Here is a 17,025-nt window from a genome sequence, read left to right on the forward strand (position 1 = left end):
ATATCATATGCTCTCTTTGATATAAAGCAACCTTCATACAAAATATAGGATTAATAGCCTTTTCAATACTGTGTTTTGCTATAACAGGGGGTTTGACATTTTTGGTTTTTTTTTAATCATTGAAAAAAGTTTTTGTTTTTCTTATTGATTTCCTCACTAGCTCATAGATCACACAGTAGTATGATTTGCTTCAAAAGGTCTTTGATTTTCTTTTTCGTTTCTTTATCAGCACATTGGCCATTCAGTAGCATGTTACTTAACTTCGTTGTATTGTAAATATTCTGTTTTTCTCTCTGTTGAGTTTGTTGTATGGGTTTTCACTTAAGGGGATGTATAATAACTGTGTAGTACAGACATACAGGTGTGAATGTACAATACAATGTGCATCTCTACTTCCAAATCAAAGATAGACTCCCAACAAAACTGTTGAATGTACCTTGACAGTAAGGTCCTGGACTCCCTGCCATGTCAGTGCCTACAGTATCAGGATATACTTAAACAGCACAATTATGGCTTCTGACTGATTGTGAAGGACTATACTATTGTAATGACCTGGGGGAAATCAGTGGGGGAGGGGAGGGAAATCCTGAAGTAAGTGGAACTGTTTCATGGAATAACTAAATTTAAAAAAATCCTCCCTTGAAATTATATTTTGTCTAAAGGGAGAGATTCCATTTGTTGATTCAGAGTCTTAGCTTGTAACACTTTAAGCAGTTTGTATATAAAACTGTTGGAAAAATATTTGCCACTAGAATATTTATAACTGCAATTCCCAGTTTCAGAGAAGTTCTATTTTAGAAATCTTTACAATCAGTAACGTCAATTTTGCTGCATAATTAAGAATCCTGTTTGCCTGCCTCCCTCTCAGCCCATCTTATTTGCCAGTCTGTTGCCTGCACTTTTGGGCTCAAGGTCAGCCAAGGATTAATAGCTGTAGGTCTATTTGCCTTGCCTCTTAGTTAGCTGAATTTAGCTCTTGAGATAACAGCATTTGCCTGTGTGTGGAGTGAAATTTTAATCTCGACCTTTGGTTATAATTTTGAATTGCACAATTGATTCTAGTAAGGTGAAAGATCAGAACAGAAGGCAAACCTAATTACATTTTTAATGACATTTCAAAATATCAGTGGAAAACTGAAGTGTTCTAAAAAATCACCACCTTTTTTCTTTTAGGTTTAATCCAGTTATTTTTATGAAAACACAACATAAGATACTTGCTTGAAAGTATTTGTTGAAATAACATTTTGAAAGAGATTTTAACCCAGCAGCTCTTTGATACATAATATGATAAGTCGTTTAAGCTAATATCTGTTTGGGAAAATACAGATTTTCTGAGTCCAGGAGTTCACATGTTGACTATATTTATCACCTTTACATCCATTCTAATATAGATGTTGTTTTCAGATAATGAAGACCTTGAAATGGGGACAGACTGTTCTTTGAGGTTCTTAGTTTCCAAGTCTTTGTACAGGGAGCAGAGAGGAACTCTCATCCCCTATCTCAGGAACCCCATCTGTAAGCTCTGCTAATGTGCTAGACAGCAGGGAATGAACTGTAACTGTGGGAGGATTTCATGGGTCATTGTGACCTGAGAAAGTCAAAGTACTACTCCAGCCTTGTACTTGCAACTGAAAGTGGTATAGCTGGGGAGGGAATTTCCTCTTTCTTGTATTTTTCTCATAGGCATCTAGTTTTATAGTTGAGACATATCCTTAAACTTGCCAACCTATTGATAAAGAAATGTGGCAGTCAACAAATATCCTCAAAGAAGGAAACATCTTCTGAAAGTAAAGACAGATTTTTAAATGTCTGTTTATAGTTTGATGACAAAAACTCAAATAACACTTCTTAAAATTACACAAATAATGCATGCTCCCTATAGATTTTTGGAAAATAGACAAGATCTAAATAAAGTACATGCTATAGATATTAGCCATATGCCAATAAAACATACTCATTGTCCTACTTAACATTTTGCTGTCAGAGAAAAAGCTGAGTAACAAACATTTTCAGATGCTGTCTTATGAGGAAACGCATGAAATTGGAGTTGCTCAACTCTTTTAAGAAAAGGTATCAGAAGATTAAATACTTTCCCCAAATCACCTAACGAGGGGGTGGCAAACCAAATCAACAGTGCTCAGTACTGGAGTTTTCCAATCAGCCACTGGTGCAGGTGTCTCAGTGAATGACTCAAGAGCCATGACAGTTTTTTTGTTTTTGTTTGTTTGTCTCTGCGGTCCCCCAGCTGGCTGCCGAGCAAATGGGCCTATGTTTTCAACAAAAACCATCTGACAATGTCCCAGGACAAACCACAAATTGACATGGATCAAAGCAGTTGTGTTGTTGAGTTGTTCATCCATGACTCCTACAGGAGAAAATAGGCGTTTGCCTGACAAGAGGGAGTAACAGGTGGTGGTCAGTTTAAGGAATTCCTAACAGCAGAACTTGCTAGCCTGACAAAGACAGAAGAGAAATTTCCCCAGCCGTCAAAGAAAACCAACTGCCAGACTTTGTTCCAGAGACCTGTTGAGTTAAACCATTATTAAGAGGTTGTTTTTTTCCTTCAATCCCTTCTAGAAAGAAAAGCTTTTGGCAGCAAAGGTGGTAATGACCAGTATTTCAGAGGCTCAGACTCACAGATGGATAAAATGGCTGTTGGAATTGAGTGCTAAGGCTGCTGGTGCATAGATACTGTGAATAATCCTGGTGTTAGTGTTTTCTTATCTTTAAAATAAGCTTCAGTTTAGCCGAAGTGTATCAGAAAAGGCCTAGGTTTGCATTTCAAGGTAGGAACCTGGACATGCCCCATTACCCAGCTTCCAAACCATTGCTGTACTGCTGAAGCTCATCTTCCTTAGTGGAGGCATTATCTCAGCCGCCTGCATCTTTTCAGAGACCTTATGACCTTCTACAAGATACTGGCAATAAAATCTCCTTCAGGTTCCAGCCATTATATTTGTATCCCCAGGATAACCTACTGCTCAGGCTACATCGTTTGAATGGAGATATTAGCCTCTAAGTTTGGGAGACTACCCCCAGAATGCTTACTTGGAATTCATGAAGTCAGAGGCTCTTACAGCTAGAAGGGAGAGTAGAGCTCACTCATTCCAACTTTGTCATTTTATACATCAATAGAGGCCTTGATGCATGAGTGATTGGTTGACACCTCGTTAGGGCTGCTGTTCAGACAAGTTGTTATTGAGCAAATAAATTTCTGACTTCTTTCTTTGTGTAAATGGCACCATCATTGTGGCCAGCCAATATCAATCTTTGTCCCATATGAAATCACTCACCTCCCATATTAAAGCACTGCATAAGTCCTGCAGGTCTTCTGTTGAACTCTTTCCGCCATGTAGTCTGTCCTTGCCATCCTACTGTTGCCAGTGGACATGGTATTTTCCATGATGGATGCAGAAGCTCATCGTCAAGAGAGTATGGTCAGCCCTCCATACACTGGTTCTGCCTCCATAGATTCAACCGACCACAGATCATATGCAGACAGTTTCTGTCATCCCCTGAACAATACAGTATAACAATTATTGATATCGTATTTATTTTTTATTAGTGACTGTGAGTAACTGATTAGAGATGATTAAAGCAAATGGTAGGGTGTGCATGGATTATTTGCAAATACTTGGCCCTTTTACATTAGAGACTTGAGCATCCCTAAGTGTTGGGATCTGTGAGTCTCCTGAAATGGAGAGTTGACTCAGGTCAGTAGAGGTGAATGAAGGAGTGTGAAATGATGGGGCACTGGGGATGGAGGAGTGGAAGGGGATGAATGTTTGTTGTACCCCTTTATTATGACTTTTAGAATCTGGAAAACCCAAGCCCAAATGTGTATTTGCTTGCAGTTGCTGCTGTTCTTTCTGAGCTGATCATTATAATATCTGATTCAGAGAAATCTTAATAAGATTGTCTTCTCCTGGGGGCTAGGGAACCAAAGACCAGTCTACTGTCCAAGCATCTCTAACTCATTTGCACTTTATGTGAAAGTCCTTCTCCTAAGGAAATAGTTGCAGACTTTGGTGTTAGATTGATAAGGAATCTACTTCCAGGATGTGTGGACCTTCAGTTGGAGTTTCCTTCTGGTTGTGTTCTGGCTGCTCTCATTTCCCACTCAGCTCTCTGCTTCTGGCCTGGGAAAGCAGTCAAGGATAGTCCAAAGACTTGGGACACTTGTATTGTGTGGGAGACCCAGAAGAAGCTCCAGGCTCCTGGTTCCGGGTTGGCTCAATTCCAGTCATTGTGGCTTCTTGGGGAGTGAACCAGCGCATGGAAGATCTTTCTGTCTGTCTCTCCTTCTCTCTATAAATCTACCTTTCCAATCAAAATAAATAAATCTTAATTTTTAAAAAAATTTTAAAAAATAAATCTTAAAAAAATAAAAAATAAAAGATTTATTTTATTTTTATTGGAAAGGCAGATATACAGAGAGGAGAGACAGAGGAGAGAGGAAGATCTTCCGTCCGATGATTCACTCCCCAAGTGAGCGCAACAGCAATGCTATGCCAATCCGAAGCCAGGAGCCTCTTCCAGGTCTCCCACGCAGGTGCAGGGTCCCAAAGCTTTGGGCTGTCCTCGACTGCCTTCCCGGGCCACAGACAGGGAGCTGGAAGGGAAGCGGGGCTGCCGGGATTAGAACCGGTGCCCATATGTGATCCCGGGTGTGCAAGGCGAGGACTTAACCACTTGCGCCACCATGCCGGGCCCCAAAATAAATCTTTAAAGAAAAAAAGAACATGACTTGATGTTAACTTAAATTGTCCATGGTGGGTTGTAGAGACTTTCCACCATCTTGCTCACACAGCAATGGCTTCCCTCTACCACCCCAAGCATTTGTAGCCCATATCCTTTATTGTGTACATTGATACACACTGACTTGGGAAACTTGTAGTTATCTTGGTTTGTCATTTAAGTACTTCAAGTTCACAATTGGCCATAGCTTTCACTGGGGAAGGATAGCATTGTATTTTTCTTTTCTTTGCCATGTCCATCACAGTAATGAACTATTTGCTGATTGATAGGTCTAAAGTTATGTTTGCCTCACACTTTTGAAAATGTCACTTCTGAAAATGATTGAATAGCCTCAAGAGACCTTTAAAATAGTTTAGGAGGCCAGTACTGTTGCACAGCAGGTTAAACCAACACTTGCAATACCTGCATTCCATATGGGTGCCAGTTCAAGTCCCAACTATTCCACTTACCTAAGAAGATGGTCAGAATATTCAGTAACCCATGTTGGAGACCAGGATGAGGGTCCTGGCTACAGCCTGGCCCAGCTCTAGTTGTTGCACACTTTGGGGTGTGAACCAGCCAATGGATGATCTCTCTGTTTACCATTCTTTCCTCTTTTTCTATAACTCTTTCAAATAATAAATAGGTTAATATTTAAAAAAAAAAGATTTAGTGTAGGTTCTCATCTGGCTTGAGTGATGAAAGTAAGGTCTTCAGCGCAGTGAACTGGCCTGATTTTCCAGTAGGTATTATTTGAACTTCAGTTTTAAGTTTGAAGAGAACATGTAAAAATTCTGACAAAATATTCTATGACAGAGTATTCTAGGTAGACGGTGGGGTTGGAGTCTGTCCAGGTGTAGGGAAAAGCATTCTCCAGTTCAGGTAGAGGATGGTTATGAGAACAGACATTTTAGGGCAAATCACCTGGCATGTTTAACCAGACCTTGCCAGTCTCATCAGCTTGGCCTTGAAGAGAGCAGGTGGACTATTTTCCTAGCACTGCCGTAATAACACCATACATAGTGTGGGCATGGAAGCTTAGTGCAGATGCCTGCATTGCTTGCTAGCATGTCTAGGTTTAATCTCCATCTCTAGTTCCTGAATTAGGCTCCTGCTAATGCAGAGGCTGGGAGTCAGTGGTGATAATTGAAGTGATGGAATTCCTACCTCCCATGTGGGGTACCTGGCTGTAGTTCTCAGCTCCCTGCTTTGGTCTGGCCCTGCCAAGGCTTTTGCAGGCATTCAGGGAGTGAGTTAATGGCTCTGTCTATCTTCCTCTTTCTCTGCCTCTCCATGAGATAAGCAATTAGTTAAACAGCAACACCATCTTTCTTGCTGTCTTGGTTCATTTTGTGCTGCTACCCAACAGAACACCTGACAGTGGGTAATTTACAAGAGACGGACATTGATTTCCTCATAGCATTATCCCTGGGAAGTCTTACGGTCTTTGGTGAGTGGTGTGGGTTTCCTTGCTGTGTTCTCACAGGACGGAAGGAAGAAGAGTGTGGGCTTGCCATGGACCACGGACATTTTTATAGCCATATTGATCCCCTCTTGGGGAAGGAGCCTTTGTCATGCAAACACCTTGCAGAGGCTCCAGCTCCCAACACTATTCCGTGAGAGATGATGTTTCCAACGCATGAATTTGAGGGGAAGGGTACATTCAGACTGTTGCCTTTGTCTTAGAATTCTCTAGGTCTGAAGTCCAGGATGAGTCTTACCACACTGAAATAAGTCTCCTTTTGCAGGTTTCCTACTCAGTTGAGACTTGGTGTGTCCTTAATGAAGTTTGTCAACATGAGTTGGCAACAACTGCTTTTTGTCTTCCTCCTCCCAGTAAATGCCAATTCTATTTTGACAGTTGTTCAGGTCAGAAACATTGGAGTTGTCCTCAGGACCTCTTGTTTGGAAGGCCCATTCCATGAATCTGATGCACTTTGCCTTCAAAAATTATATCCAGAGTCTGGCTCTTTCTCATTATCTCCTAGATTTCAGCTGGATTTCTTGCAGTAGTGTTTTTACATGTTTCCTTTCTCCAACTCTTGTACAGCTTCATTCTCAGCACGCAGCAGCCAGGGAAGCTGGCAGTCCTCTGCTCATCTCATTCAGTGTGAAGGCCCAAGGTGTTATGAAGGCCTAGGAGGGCCCTACCATCTTTCTGATTTCCCTGTGCTTGCAGTTGGAACTGCTTGATCACCAGACTTTGAAGTTTCCCATCTGTCCTTATACATGTGTCATTCAGGGAGGTGGATTTCAGGTCCAGTAGGCCCCTGGTTGCCCCACTTCCTTTGGTTCTCTGCAGCCCACTCCCTTGTCCCATTGGCAAAGTAACCATGGTTCCAGTGGAGGGAGTTTCCTTGTTTGACTCAAAAAATTGGTAATAGCAGATTTTTCATGCTCCCCAATCCAGTGGCAAGCCCAGAGTCCTTTTCCAGTTCTGTTGCTCTCCTGGCCATCCTGCAGTGGCAGCTACTACCATAATGCAAATGAGCTGTGGGATTTGAGGAGGGCCAGATGATCTTAGAGAAAGTGAGTGGAGGAAGCAGCAGGGATAGGCAGGGGTGGTTATTACTTTATGCTAATTGTATCAGACTTGCAATGTCTTTCTGTTCAGCTGGGCACATGGCTATGGATTTGGTGCAGGAGATAAGCATCTTTGAGAACAGTTGCTTCTTGATTTTGAATATTGAATCCAAGAGCGAGTCAGGAGAAGAAAGATACAGGCAAAGCCTTTCTTTAAAGGATGGCAGGGTGGGGATATTGTGGAATTCACCCCATGCATCCTCTTGTTTTGTGTTTGAGTCTTAAAAGAGTCTGTGCCTGGTTTTTTCTTTTTTCTTTTTTCTTTTCTTTTTTTGTTGTTGCATGGAATGGACATGTTTTTAAAAGCTAACAAATGTATCATATGACACATTAGTCTTACACAAATGAGGTCTAGAATACATGTCTCATTCAATAACAGGGTAACCAAAGAACCAAGAAGGCAGCTAACAGTCTAACATCCTAGCATCAGCCAAGGGCATCCGAGGTAACATGCAATTGATGTGCTGTATCCTGCTTCTGTCTGATAGGTCATTGCTTGTGAGCAGCAGTATGACTCCTCCTATGACGCTCGGTGTGACGTCTGGTCCTTGGGGATCACAGCCATTGAACTGGGGGATGGAGACCCTCCCCTCTTTGACATGCATCCTGTGAAAACACTGTTTAAGATTCCAAGGTAGGACACAAGATGGCGCTCTTGACTCATTAGTGCATTGTGAAGCAGGCTTGTTAGAGGGATAATAAATAGTTGGTAAGCAATTTCTCTTCAAACGCGAGAAAGCCTGATGGCAAAATATTTCTTTTTGGAAAAACACAAGGGGAGGGGGGAGAAGAAGAGGAAGAGGATGTTTCTGAAAGATAACACAGACTAAGAAATGTTAGGGCCATATTGTAACAGTTGATGTTTTCAGCACTCTGAGTTTTCTGAGATACTTTTTTTTGTGTGTGTGTGTTTTGCATGAGAGGATTGCAAATGCAATTTTGGGTTAAGTAATATGTATTTAAAAACTTGTCTTTTTCTTTTTGGGTTATCTAGTTGCTCCAGTATTTAGAAAACTTGGGGAATGGAGAAAATGTTTACCACATTTCTCTCTCCTCTTCCCCGCCACCCCTGCTGACCCAGACTAGCACTAAATCTATCAGAAAAATATTGCATCAGTCCTAAATTAATTTCCATCCATCAATTTTCGTTTCTATAGGAAGTTGTGCTGAAAGAGGGTGTTTGGAGGGTAGTTAAATGCAAGCATATTTTCTGTTGTCTGCATTCATCATGAATCGCACCAGAGGTTTGGTTGCTTGTCTCTCATTGGACTCTGGCTCTGGGTGGCCAGTTAAAAGCTCTCTTTTCAGAAAATGAAGCTGTGGGGGCTCCGTCCTTGCTGTGGTGGAGATTGATGGATAATTTGTACCTTGTAAATGGTTCTTTCAAAGGGAGGCTCTCTGGGCAGGCTGGGAACCATTTAACTGGTTAACAATACAAGTATTGCCCTTTCCTTATCTGCACAATCACAGAGCTACCACAGCCTTTAAACATTTCTGCTGATTGCAATTTGCATTTCTGATGAGATCTATTTATATGCAGATGAGGCTCTGGGCGTTCTTCATCATCACGTTATCATTTTATTTTTACCTAATCCAGATGTGAGGAGCCGCTACCCGCCATTCCAAAAATGACTCCCACTCATGTCCTGGTAGTCTTGCCTGTTCCACACACAAAAGCAGGTCATAGTGATTGGAGGAGCAGATGATGCTCCTGGCTTTTTAAATTAATTGTGTGGTGAGTTCTCAGAAGGACGAAAGATTGCCGGAAGCCAGAACGACATGGTATACAGGAATATGCCAGGAAATGAGAAATGATATCTGTGAGGATTTGTGTGTGTGCACTTTAATTTTTTATTTTTTTCACAGATGGTTTATTGCCTCACCAGTTATTTACTATGGTAACATAATTTCCCCAATAATAGGCTTAATGTGTACCTTCTGATTTGCATGATGGATATGGATTTGGTAAGAGATCATCTACCTTGGTATATCTTTTTGTTTGTTTCTTTTTTTTTTTAGTATGTGTGCACAGAGTGACTCTTCAAAAATTTTGTAAGGTAATGCATGAATGCATGTGAGGCAGCTAACAAGCACTGTGTGTGTGTGTGTGTGTGTGTGTGTGTGTGTGTGTGTGTGTGTGTGTTTTTAAACAGACCCTTCATCTCCAGTGACTCTACAGAGCCTGTGTGTAGGTTCAGCCAAGCCTCTGATCGCTTCCTACTCCACTTACCTCTTCTGGTCACAAATAATTAAACCTCTGTCACCTGCCTCGGAAGAGAGAGAATCTCACAAATAGGACAACTGCTAGAAAATGAGTCTCATCCCATCTTCCATTGAAGCTGAATTTCTCTCTTCCTTGTATCCTCACCTGCCCCTTCTCCGGTTGTGGTTCCCATGCAGTTGGTGGATCAGATGGCATGGTGGTGTATGTGTGCAAATGCCACGCAGCAGATCCCCAGAGAGATGATGTGTGCGCTACATTTTCTGTTGTCACAACCTTGTCAGGCAGATTGATGTTCCTGGACAGAAAGGACAGGCGCTTCATAGGCACAGGCACATGTACTGTACTGCATTTGTCTAAGACTAGGGGAAGCATGTTGGCTGTAGAGCCATAGCATGATGTTGTAAAAAAATCACTCCATCAGCATTGTACTGTTGTTGTGGGGTGTGAGCAAGATCACACCAGACATGTCTAAGGTTTATTAACCAGGCTTGGTGATAATAGGACCCACTAGAAATAGCAAATCACAAGTCCATATGGAATCCAAACAATTGTAATTCCAAGAGGAACAAATGGTCATTACCCTCAATCATCCATTAAGGTGAAGACCTCTGTCCCAGCTTCCCCAATAATATAAGTTATCCTAAGAGACATGTAACGAATAACCTGGACATACTTAAAGCTGGCTTCTCTGCCCGCATTCCACTACTGCTAGGCCTCACCTCTCCTGGAACTCCTGATAGTACACAAATTAGAAATATAAAATATCTTAGTGCTATCTTCATTGTCCCACCCAAGCAGTAAACAGAGGACAGGGAATACAGACACACAGAGGCCATGCTCAGGGGATACCTGTCCTCAGAGGCACTGGGGAGGCTAAGAGAGTGCCAGAGCAAAGGAAGCACTTAAAAGAGTGAGCCCTTCCTTATCCTGAGCCTTTATAGGGACCTGTGAGAGGAGTGGTTACACAATACAATACTGCCCGTCTCAGGTAATCCCTGAGAGTCACAGGTGGCTAGGAGGGAGTAGGTGGCGGGGAGGAGTGGCTTCCAAGCTCATGTTCCAGAACTAGCTGCGTACCAGGCCACAGTTGTGTTTGCAGAATTGTGGACTGACCTGGTGTGTGTACATGCATGCACATAGATGTTGTTTATACTACCTAAATTTTTTTTTAGAAGATTTATTTTATTTGTATTTGAAAGGCAGTTACATAGAAGGAAGGAGAAACAGAGAAAAAGAGAGAACTCTTCTATCAGTTTATTTCCCAAATGGTCAGAATGGCCAGGAGCTGGGAGCTTCAACTGAGGCTCCTGTGTGGGTTAAGAGGCCCAAGAACTTGTGTCTTAATGCTTTGCTAGGCCGTAAGCAGAGAGCTGGATGGGAAGTCATGGAATGTCAGCACTGCAGATGGAGACTTCGCCTACTCTACCATAGTACTGGCCCCATTTTCTGAATTTTAAATGCTGTTTTGAATACTAATTTTGAATACCTCCTTCCCTCAGAAGAATGCTTTGATGAGGAATGGAGAAATTCGACATTTACATATGTTTAAAAAGTGTTCCTCTAAGTATTTGCCTGTATTTCATTTTTCTCCATTCTGCCGTCCTGAGAAAAACAAATGACAAATAATGACACAAAACCTTGAAGTTGTTTGGCTGTAGAATGACTTTTTATTTTTTTCATTTCAACATGAGTATTTTAAGTTTTCTAGAATTCTCTTAAATTAAGTAGTGAGGTCCCTGTCAGAGTACTCTGGGATCCCCCAATACTGCGTGTGCCAGATCTTCTGGCCCTCCTCACCGTCTCTTCCTTAACACCATTCCCATACTGGAATAGCTTACAAATAGCTTACAAAGCAAAGCAAAGGGAACCTTGACTCAGGCAGGGAAGAAGTGACTTTCATGACTTGTCAAGGACTTTGGAGTTAAAGAAGTGCCAGTTACCTAAGACACAAGCACTTCAGTTGTCAACAAAGCTGATAATGACACAGGTTCCCTGGACAATGTCACAAAGCAGGAAGCCAGACCTGCCCGGATGTGGTTGATTTGCTGTCACACAGGTTTCCTTACTCTTACCCACTTGCTTCCACCCACCTTCTTTTGTTTTGACCTTCACATTGGAAGATGACACACGAAGTGATCGTGACCTGGCTTCTAAACACTATGTGACTCAAAAGCTTTCCTACATTGCAAACACCGAGAAATTATCTGCTGATTGGCAGAGCATCCACTATTTGCTGAGCCTGTCAGCCTGTGTCATCTTGTCTAATGCCTTTGCTCCAAAAAAGTCACCCTTCTCTGTCGCTGCTCTGGTTACTGCTGTTTTTCTCCAGGAGTTAGAAGAGACGAAAGGAACAAAAACCATTTCTCTGAACATCAGTGCATTTGACTTTCTCATGACTCTTTCCTGAGGACTCCTTTAAATACCCAAGACTTAGAGGGACCTTTCAGATGACCTGCATGGGTTTTTTTGTTTTTTTCACTTCAAAGGAGGTCTGTTTCACAGATATTGTAATTGTAAGAACCAGTAGTTAAGAGAAATATATAATTATGTTTGTTTCTTGGTTTATCATCTCTTGGCTTAACATCTTTGGCTCATGACCCCTTTTGTTTCCACAGAGGGGATCAGGAGGACAGAGGGAATCAGTGTGGGTGTGTTCACTGGACAAACACTGACAGCTGTGTTGCCTGTCCACTTATTTGGGGCCAAGTAGCAGCTAACCTGTCTAGTGTCTCATTCCACAGTGAATACTCCCACTTTATTCCTTGTGGGGAGATTCTGGGAGTTCTTGAGATTCCAAGCAGAAACATCCTTGGCTGGGAATGGATGAGGGCAGGATGGCCTGCATGTTCCAGTCTCTGAAAGCTGATGGTTATCATCTGTTCCTACAAAGAACTTGCCCTACAGTACACAGCGGGAGAAAAGAACTCAGGATGAGCATGGATTTACGTTTTAGCTTGCTGCCTTCACCGAATGTCGGCTATTCCAAATTCAGTAGTAACTAACTATATTAGTTTCCACAAGTTATGCAGAAGTTGGTGGCTTGAAACAACAGGAGTTGTTTTCTCACAGTTTTTGAGGACACTAGTCCCAGATCAACAGCAGGACCCACATTCCTTTCAGTTCTCTAGGAAAGAAGCCTTGCCTCTGCTCTGCCCTCTACTGTTGGGTTCTGGCATTCCTTGGTTTGCAACTTGACCTTCATGTGACTTTCTTTGTGTCTGGGTTTTGTTCCTCTCTTGGAGGTTGGATTAAGGGTTCATCCCAATGAAGGGTCAGTTCAACTCCAGATTCTGGCCTTGATTACCTTTGCAGGATCCCTTATTCCAATTGAGGTCACATGATCAGATTCTGAATTTGCCTATCTTCAATCCACGGTAGCAACTACCTTTTATGGGTGAGAGATTTTACAAGAAACTAACCTTGAGATAAAATGCAGGCTGATTAGCTAAATGATGGTGGAGATAAAAGCTAAGATATCTCTATCATTCTACCTTTAAAATAAGTAAATAGCGGGCCCGGCATGGTGGCGCAAGTGGTTAAGTCCTCGCCTAGCACGCCCGGGATCCCATATGGGCGCCGGTTCTAATCCCGGCAGCCCCGCTTCCCTTCCAGCTCCCTGCCTGTGGCCTGGGAAAGCAGTCGAGGACGGCCCAAAGCTTTGGGAACCTGCACCCACGTGGGAGACCCGGAAGAGGCTCCTGGCTTCGGATCGGCATAGTATCGGCCCGTTGCGCTCACTTGGGGAGTGAATCATCGGACAGAAGATCTTCCTCTCTGTCTCTCCTCTCTGTATATCCGCCTTTCCAATGAAAAAATAATAAAAATAAATCTAAAAAAAAAATAAATAAAATAAGTAAATAGCTGTAAACATAAAATATAATTGAGATCTGTCAAGTGCCAGTGTATTTTTTGGTGAGTATAAATATGTTTAATCCCCATGATGACTCTGAGAAATGGGTACCATCACCACATCTTTCTCTGGATGTAAAAAGCTTGAAGTCTAAGGTGGTTTTGCAGTTTGCCCCAGGCATGTATCTGGAGAAGAAAAATAATTCGAACTGAGAAACTTGACTTTAAAACCCACACATTTGATACTACACTGGAAAGTAAAAATCTTACCTTAGAATGTTTGTTGGTGAATTATGTGATAAGCATCAATGGCAGGAGGAACATATCAAAATAAGTAGGAAAATGGCCTGGCCTTTTAGAAGCTTACATTTTCCCCCATTCCTAATATTAAACAGACATTGTCAGCCTGACAGAATTTTATTGGCATTAATTATTGTTTCTGCCAAGGATCCAAAGAACAGAAATCAAGAATCTTGTCGAATGTAGCCACGGGATGTCCTTGGTTCATTGATTTGTGACCCCTAATCCAGACATCCATCTTTTTCCAAATGTGCTTTCAAGCAGTGGCCTTTTGGTTCATAATTTGGAACACTCAAGACAAATGTTTGAACAAACGGATTGCAGAGCATATGTTATGTTAAAGCAGAAAGGTCCTTGATGGTATCATTATTGCTGCCCAAAAGTTTCTGACCCCGTCACACCCTCCTTGAAAAACTGACATCTGCCAGATCTTGGCTATTTCTGCTGCAGCCAATATCTCCCTTTTGGCCCTCCTCTTACTTTGTCAGAGGAAAATCTCCCTCCTGGCTCTGGGGAAATTGGAAATCTGTTTCTGGCATCCTGAGTTGGAATGCATTTCTCATGGAAATGGCATTTTAAGCAGTTATTTAGGAGGAGGTAATAATAGCTGAGGTTCTGTATCTTGGGTGCAGTATTAGTGTTTTTTTTTTTTTTTTTTTGTGGCTAAAGTGTTACAGCCTGGTCTGTAGACTTCAACACCCTAGAAATTTAGGCTTACTGGGAAAAAAAGTATTTTCCAAATTCAGAAACTCTAAATTTGCAAAAGTGCTTTGGAAATGCAATTAACTCATAGTTTGAGTGTGCCCAAGTCTTCCACCCTAGGGTATGGTTAACTGTCCATCTGAACTTGGTCTTGGTCTTGGGTTGGGTTGGGTTGGGTTCTTGTGTTGTGAGGATGAATAGGGCAGGATTTTGTTCTCAATAAGCCCTACTTTTACTGGCCTCATTCATTCATTGGGGAATTGGGGAAAAGGGGAGGCATTTAGATAGTCAGAAAGAGAAAAAGAAATCAGACTTGGGGATTTCAGGGTTTGGAGCCTTTTGGATAGCCTGGACATGATGGATGGAGGGGCTCAGGTTGGGAGATTGCCCCTTGACCATTTTAAATCTAAGAAATCTGAGATTTAATGGCTACAGTTGACTCTTGTTCTAAAACAAAATGCTGGGACTACATTTGTATTCTGTGCAGGCGTATCCTGCTCTCCCCCATCCCACTAACAAAAGATAACTTTTAATGCCCTTAACTCAAACCCAACCATTCCTGCATAGAAAGCAGTAGTTGTTGCCTGTTCTTCAGCCATGAGAGGATGCAGAGGCAGCAGGCAGCCCTGAGTCACCAGTAATTATCTTACTATTACAGAATTGTCACAGGACATTTTCCCTTAGGGCTGTGAAATATGAGGGAAAGAAATTAAGACTTGACTATTGTTGTTGAAGTGTAATGAGTGAGGGGTGGTGGGTGTTTAATGGCACAGTAAGGCTGACTTTGCCCCGGGGAGCTTTGGTTTCTCTTCACCAACCTGGGTCACTTAGCTATTGGCCTTTTAAGCAATGAACCCTCATAGTTCCTGTTTCACTCATAAACCAAGAAGTGCTAAGAGAATTAGCGTCATTTAGCATTTATCGAGAGCCTAATAGCCAAAAAGTTTTGAAATACTCCAGTAAGAAAACAATTATCTTTTATGAGTCTTTCTCTTTCTTTGGGAGCATTCTGATCTAATTTTGAATGGATTGGAGCACACAGCCTTCAGAAGCCTTTGAAGGGGCTCCCTTTACTCCCTGTACCCCTCATCATCACCTGGGACTTTCCTCTGGCCCAGGACTTGACACTCCATTTCCTTAGGAACCCAGTAGCTGCAGGCATCTGGCACAAGTGCCCCAGAAGACTTTATCTCTGTGGAACATGTTTCCAAATTCTTTTTTAATTTGAGGCAAGCAGCTGGGGCTGTTAGTTCCTGTGCAGGTGTGCTTGCCACCCCTCTGAGTCTTGGCAGGCAGGGAGAGTTCAACTTTCAGGGATCAGGTGGCAAAGAAGGAGCATCCTTTCAGGGACTGGTGGTGCCTACCTGTGCTGGGTAAGTGGCCTACACTGTGACAAGGGAAAGACCAGAGTGGCGAGAAGTTAGCTTAAAGCACCGTCTGCACTTTCTCCCTCATTACCCTGCTTTCATTATTTTGGTACCACTCACTTTGGCTAATTCTAACTTCATTCCTAAATGATGGTGAGATGAGCAAAGAGGATAGGCAAGGAAACAGAGCTCAAAATAGTACCCAGGAGTTGAGGCACCCTAGTTTCTCTGGACTCCAGAGAAATCTAAGCAGAAAATGGCTTGACATGGTGGGTAGGCAGGGGTAGGAGAGAGAGAGAGGAAGAGAGAGCAGGTGATGGTCTGGAGGAATGCACTTCATCGAGGGAGCTGTCCATCCAGGGAGAATCCTGGAACAGGTTCAGCCAGTGTCATTTGCAGGAAAACATGTGTGGTGGTCATGCATGGGTGTTTGTTCCAGTTGTCTACTGGGGTGGACCAAACCATCCCATTCCCATACGTGGTTGCTAAAAACAATGATCATTTACTATTTCTCATGGATCTGTGGTCCTCCCTATAGTACAGCAGATCTGACTGGGCTTGCCTATTGATAGGAAGTCAGCTGGGGACTGACTGAATTACAGCAGCCTTGGTTAGAGTGATTTAACTGGTTTCTGCATGGGTTTTCCATCCTTCCTCCAAGCAGGCTGGCCAAGCTTGTTCACATGTTGGTGACAGGACTTTGAACAGAGATGCATGAAGGGATTGAAAATCAGAACAGTTTGACAGTTTTCATTCAGTCTGCCAAGGGTTCAAGTAGCAGGTCTATTACCATCAAGCTGTGTGAACTTGAGCAGATTATATCAAATATCTGCATCTCAGCATTCCTCCTGGTAAAGTGGGAATGTGACTGGAATCAGGCTCAGAAAGCTGGTGTGAGGAGTAAATGAATGCAAAGTGCTCAGATTAATACCTAGTTAACATTCAGCATGTGCTGGGTGCTACCAAGGATAACACCTTAAGGATGTAGTGATACTTTAAGGACTTTTCTTTCCTATGTAGTTCAAGAACCAAAAGCTTCCATTCAAAAAGAGCCACCCATGAGGCCCATCATTTGAATAGTTCAGCTAATTGATTGATTGATGCTTATATGGGGAGTTGAAGGGGAATGAATACTGATTCCTCAACCCATAAGTCCACAGTATTTAAACTTCCGCCATCTGAAAAAGCTCTGCTCTGAGTATACTGACAGTTCTTTGTTAATAGACAAACTCCAGAGAGATTTGGATGACTCATCTCAAAACA

At 42.3% G+C, this 17,025-nt stretch overlaps 1 protein-coding gene across 1 annotated transcript in view; it reads left to right on the forward strand.

Moving 5' to 3' along the window:
* LOC121150654 (myosin-IIIb-like) overlaps positions 1-7,958 on the forward strand; it is a 113,396-nt gene extending 105,438 nt beyond the window's left edge. Inside the window, exon 10 of the mRNA XM_040971698.1 lies at positions 7,809-7,958. Within this exon, the coding sequence (XP_040827632.1) occupies positions 7,809-7,958 (150 nt within the window). The remainder of the gene's footprint in view (positions 1-7,808) is intronic.
* Positions 7,959-17,025: the final 9,067 nt, after the last annotated feature.

This window comes from Ochotona curzoniae, unplaced genomic scaffold (assembly GCF_017591425.1).
Source record: "Ochotona curzoniae isolate NIBS_2020 unplaced genomic scaffold, NIBS_Ocur_1.0 contig_2210, whole genome shotgun sequence".
Classification (NCBI taxonomy): domain Eukaryota; kingdom Metazoa; phylum Chordata; class Mammalia; order Lagomorpha; family Ochotonidae; genus Ochotona; species Ochotona curzoniae.